A 5,395-nucleotide genomic window follows, 5' to 3' on the forward strand; every position below is an offset into this window, starting at 1 on the left:
TTCCTCTATTTTAATATAATCATTTACTAGAACTTTCTTTGAAGGTGATTGTATTTCCCATCAGCCGACAACTTATGACATAATATTCATTCAACCGCCTCATTAATGACGTAAGTTACAAAAGACAAAAGAGGTATACATATGGATAATGAAAGTCTCATCGGACGATTATTGTAAATCACCGAGGCTATATGTCTTCCCTCCACTATGTGAAAATCGACAATAGACTTTGGATATTATCCGAAGTAATAGGTAGATATTTATCGAAGTAGATGCATGTGAAGTAAAAGGGTTAATTTTTTACTTCAGCACACAATTACCGAAGTCTATCACCGGTCCAAAATCGGTTTAAAATCAGACTGTTTTTGAAGTAAAAAAATACTATTACTTCATCAAGACCAGTATAAATACCGAAGTAGTTGATGATATATTACCGCATAGGTTACATTATATGACGAAGTTTAAAGGAGTTATAACTTCATAATTTTTTATATTATGGTGTAGTAAATATTTAATATTACTTATACATATTTTAGCTTGATCAAAATAATTGTTATTGTATTACTTCTGTAGGAAAGCATATTTTACTACACGTCAACAATTTATGTTAGCGCAGTAATACATACGAACGACTTCAACAATTTTAATCACATGACAAAGTAAATAGTTTATTTAACTACGACACTATTTAAATTTATTGAAGTCTTATGTGTTGTATTACTTTATCATTTGTATTTATAGTATCGAAGTAGTTGATTATATTTTACTACAATACAAATTTAATTGACAAAAGTGTATATCATAATATTTTACTATAACACAATAGTTTTCATCACTAAAATTGAACAAATATATCACAAATGTTTATCAAATACAATCCAAAAGTGTATTCATAAAAGAACTATTTAACCATAACCCAAAAACTTTTATATCCATAAATCTCTAAATACAATCTAAAATTTATATCATAACCTACACTTAGGCACCCACATAGAAATAGACGAATTCGCTCCATTCACTTCTGACTTCATCATACTGAGATTGATTGTAATACTGTTTGTTTTTTGATGCTGTAAACTGAATCATTAACAAAAGTTTGAATATCAATGAAAAATGACTTAATATTTTTAAAAAAAAATATTTCATAAAAAAAATATTCACCTTCCTCTCTAATTGTGGATATTCATCCAAGACTATTTCTTTCATGTACCACATCACATAATATCCACATTTAACGCCACCATTTTGTTTAAGATTACCCTAATGAAATTGAAAATGTCATGCAAGAAGTCACAATCCAAATAATAAGAATTATTAATTGATATCTAAATACATAGCCACAATGCGTACTGTCAATTGTTTAAAACCTGGTCCTTTTGAAATACCCCTTGATGCATTGTATATCTTGACCCCACTACATTGTAAAAAATAGAAAATTATTTTTTCAATCTATAATGAATTGAATGCATTCAAAATCAGCATAAGTTACTACTTACTTGGTCACAATAGTTTGCCAAGCATGATCTCGATTTCTGTTACTCAAAGAGTTCAATAAATATATCATATTCTTATCTTCATTAAGAGAGCTCCGGAACAATCATTACAAAATTGGGTAAGTAGAAGGTAGACAAACCTGAGGAAGTACAACTCAAGGTACTATAGTACAACAACAAATCATACAGAGTTAAGCCCCTAAACAGATATAGCAAGTGTAAGTAGGAAAAGGCATCGATTCAATTAATGAAGGGGGAGTGTTTATGATAGAAGGTATGGAGTAGGTAATGAGATCATAAGTTGGAGGAATGGTTCATTCACAATGTAAATGACGTCAGTAATGAAATTCCAAGCTCAAATGGCCATTAACTTGGTGCAAGCACCAGAGTAGAGAAATAGCTTTTATCTACAAAAAAATGTTTTATTAACTAGAAAAGGAAAAGGTATAGGGTTATGTCATTTGCAAGTTCCCCTAGAGCAAGCAGCAATCTCTCTGTTGCTTAGAAGACAAGCAAAAGAAAATAGAAGCATATTACATAATCTCTAACAATTGGACTCTTCACCCATGTCTGACATGGACACTCCAAGTCAAAACTCAACATTCCTCTTGATATTGTGTAAAAAACTAAGAAATACCATGTCAAACACACAAATCGACACCCATATTGAATAATCATACTCGAGTCCTAGTAACATAGTTACATTTTATATCTTAATAGCAAGGAAACAAAGAGGTCAAACACAAACAACAAAAATATCGAAAAAAGTTAACAAACATAAGGAAAACAAAAACAAAAAGTAATTATGTTCAAAATCTGTAGTCACCTATCAAATATAAGAGCTCTCATAGGGCTTTCTGAGATATCCTTTGGAGGAGGAATCCTTGTTATAATAGCATTTAAAAATTCAGTTATACCCCTCCTATAAACAGATTGACACAATGTTAAGTGATCTACATTTCTCATTGAAAAGAACATGGGACATCCTACTATGTCCAACAAATAATTATGACTTTTTATGATCAAATAATCAGTTCAAACACAAACAAACAAACCTTTGCTGAACAATGAATCGCATTACTGCAGTCTAGCCCAATAATCTGCAAAAGGAGAATATCAGAGATCATAGGTAAAGGGTAGAGAAGGTTGTATTAGAGTAGTATCTGGAAAGTTCATTACAGGTAACAAACTTACTGAGGACAAGATTTAAGTATGAGAAACAAGCATTCCTTCACAAACCTCTGTAATCTCCTGTGCAATGCATTACTGCAGTCTAGCCCAATAAAGGATCAAATAATCAGTTCAGACACAAACAAACAAACCTTTGCTGAACAGTGAATCGCATTACTGCAGTCGAGCCCAATAATCTGCAAAAGGAGAATATCAGAGATCATAGGTAAAGGGTAGAGAAGGTTGTATTAGAGTAGTATCTGGAAAGTTCATTACAGGTAACAAACTTACTGAGGACAAGATTTAAGTATGAGAAACAAGCATTCCTTCACAAACCTCTGCAATCTCCTGTGCAATGCGATCAGGTTCAGCACCTGGTAGATCTATTTTATTCAAAACCTACATCAAGACAAATACATTTTTTTTCTGATTATGAACCTCAAATCAAGTGCATGTAAAACGATAATCAACAGAAAATTCAATTAAAACTGAAAATTAATTATCTCTAAGGATAACTTCTTTTTTAAGGAAAAAAAATAAATCTTGAAGGATAATTTGTTGTTGATTGATCTTAGAATTTGACAAGCATCCAAGAAAGTCACAATTTCAAACATTTGTTGATCATTCTTGAATAGATGTTGAATACAGAAGTTTGAAGGAGGCCACTTGCCCAAGAACTTAGTTCTTATCATCAGAGCCACAGCTAATCGCTTTAACTAGTTAGTACCTCTTTTATCTATTATATGAAGTCAAAATAATATAAGCAGAGTTGTCTACTGGAAAACGAGAATAACAAGAAGTGAAATTATAAGAAAAAAAATTTGGAGAGAAACCATGCTCTTTTTTAGAGCTTATTGATGATATGAAACACTTAAAAAGATAGCCTAAGTGTCTACATGGGATGACAGAGAGGACGAATGACGAACTAAGTTGCTTAAGCCAAATTAAGATGTTCCTAAGATGGCCTTCACAAGATTGGTGTTACACTACTACGTAGCAGTATAGCATCCCAAATTACAAGTTTTTGTATCCTGCATGAAAGAATACCTCAGAAGGTTCTTAGAATTCCTCCTCCAATGCGGAAGTCAATCTAACTTAGTGGGGAGAAGTCAACCTAATTAAAACAAGTATAAAAAAGAATGAAAGTTATAAGCTTAGGGAGTATGTTCTTGCAAGGGCACATATGGAAAACTCCTCATCGATTTGGTTGATGGATTGACAATCAAAGAGCTTCCAGTTGCAAGCTAGAAAAAAAACAGCTAGATTATGACAAGTTGCCAAGTCAGACTATCCTACATCAAGATATTGTATCTTTTGGTGGAAAGCTGCCAATTGTACTCTGAAAATAAGTAACTATCCATACGGTTTCAAAATGACTAGTGATCCAGGTGTCTATAAACACACTGAGCAAGCATAAAACTTTGTAATAGAAAAGTTATGGTTGCAAATGCAATTATGTTCTTATATAACATGTATTGACAAGGTATACATCCTCAAGAAAATATGTTCTTTATAACATGTATATAATAGAATCTGCTATTAAGAAATCATTACAAACCCCAAGCAAGATGCCTTAGTTCATATGTATAATTCTTGTCTTGCTCCATCAGACTTGCCAATTGGTTAGAAACAGCACAACAGAGTTGAAAGGAAATGAAATCTAACGGCAAGGTAGAGAGGAAAGGAAAGAAGGGGTCGGAGAGGGAACAAACCTAGAGCTGTAGAAAACCTGAAGGACGACCGCCAGGTAAAGTCGATTTGTCGCTTGTGGAGTCAAAGGACATCGGGTGAAGTCGATTGTTTGCGTCGGGCGAAAAAACAAGCAGAGGGTGCAAGGCTAAAAACACGAAGAAGACCTAAACGACACACGACAAAAAAACAATAGTTAGGATCAGTTAGAGACAAAGCAACAGAGAGGAAAGGAAAAGAAATCTAACGGCGAGGCAGAGAGGCGAGGAAAGAAGAGGTCGAAGAGGGAACAAACCTAGCTCTGTAGAGAGGAAACGATATTTGTGCGTTCTGGGGAACAACTCGAAGACCGTCGGCTGGGTGCAGAAGATTTGCTGTCGAGGGAGTCAAATGTCGCCAGCGGTGAGTGGAAGGCCGCTGGGGGAGTCGAAGGTTGTCGAGTGGAGTTGAATCGTGCGTCGGGCGAAAAAACACGAAGAGGCGCAAGGAGGAAAAAGGCGAAGAAAATAGAAGGAGACAGAGGGCGCACGGCGGGAGAAAAGTAAAGTAATTAGGGTTCCCGCGTGGGAAAAAAAATAAACCGACCGATTCAGCTAGTATTTTACAAGTTATAACTTATTACTTAACATTTAGACATATAGTTTAATTTTATGACTTATTACTTCATTAAATATATATTACGAAGTAAAATATTAGATAAAATTAGAAGTAAAATTTATATTTTTTTAATCTATGAAGTCTAAAATAGTATTTACTATATTAAATTTCGTACCGAAGTTAATTGTAATATATTATTTCATAATTATTGATTGTCGAAGTAAATAATAACGAAGTCTATTGCCGATTTTCACATATATATCAACAACATTTGATATTCTCTGTCACTTCATGATTGCGGAAGCTATAAGAGGTGGTATATAAAAGGGATCCTCTCTGTTGGTAAGGTACGCACACTCATACACATATACGCGCACACATTCTACTATTCTGCTCTCTGTTTTACCTGCTCGAATATCGTACTAGAACATTGGAGAACCATCATC

The 5,395-nt window shown here is 33.7% G+C and overlaps 1 protein-coding gene across 20 annotated transcripts; it reads right to left on the reverse strand.

Annotated features, from left to right (window-relative positions):
- Positions 1-807: 807 nt before the first annotated feature.
- On the reverse strand, positions 808-4,910 carry LOC122029691 (translation factor GUF1 homolog, chloroplastic-like). 20 transcript variants are annotated; one of them, XM_042588787.1, is made up of 11 exons: positions 4,648-4,910; positions 4,376-4,519; positions 2,955-3,062; positions 2,816-2,860; positions 2,688-2,744; positions 2,549-2,593; positions 2,320-2,415; positions 1,497-1,532; positions 1,351-1,414; positions 1,162-1,260; positions 808-1,077 (listed from the first exon to the last, which is right to left on the reverse strand). In XM_042588787.1, the coding sequence occupies exons 6-11, from the start codon at positions 2,569-2,571 to the stop codon at positions 979-981; spliced, it is 417 nt and encodes a 138-aa protein (XP_042444721.1). In that variant the 5' UTR covers positions 2,572-2,593; positions 2,688-2,744; positions 2,816-2,860; positions 2,955-3,062; positions 4,376-4,519; positions 4,648-4,910; the 3' UTR covers positions 808-978. The 20 variants fall into 20 exon arrangements, 11 of the variants coding, with proteins under 11 accessions (XP_042444721.1, XP_042444722.1, XP_042444717.1 ...); XM_042588788.1 differs by having other exon boundaries at positions 2,688-2,734; positions 4,648-4,909; XR_006125145.1 differs by having other exon boundaries at positions 1,497-2,415; positions 2,688-2,734; positions 3,000-3,062.
- Positions 4,911-5,395: the final 485 nt, after the last annotated feature.

Source organism: Zingiber officinale, chromosome 10B, assembly GCF_018446385.1.
Source record: "Zingiber officinale cultivar Zhangliang chromosome 10B, Zo_v1.1, whole genome shotgun sequence".
Classification (NCBI taxonomy): Eukaryota; Viridiplantae; Streptophyta; class Magnoliopsida; order Zingiberales; family Zingiberaceae; genus Zingiber; species Zingiber officinale.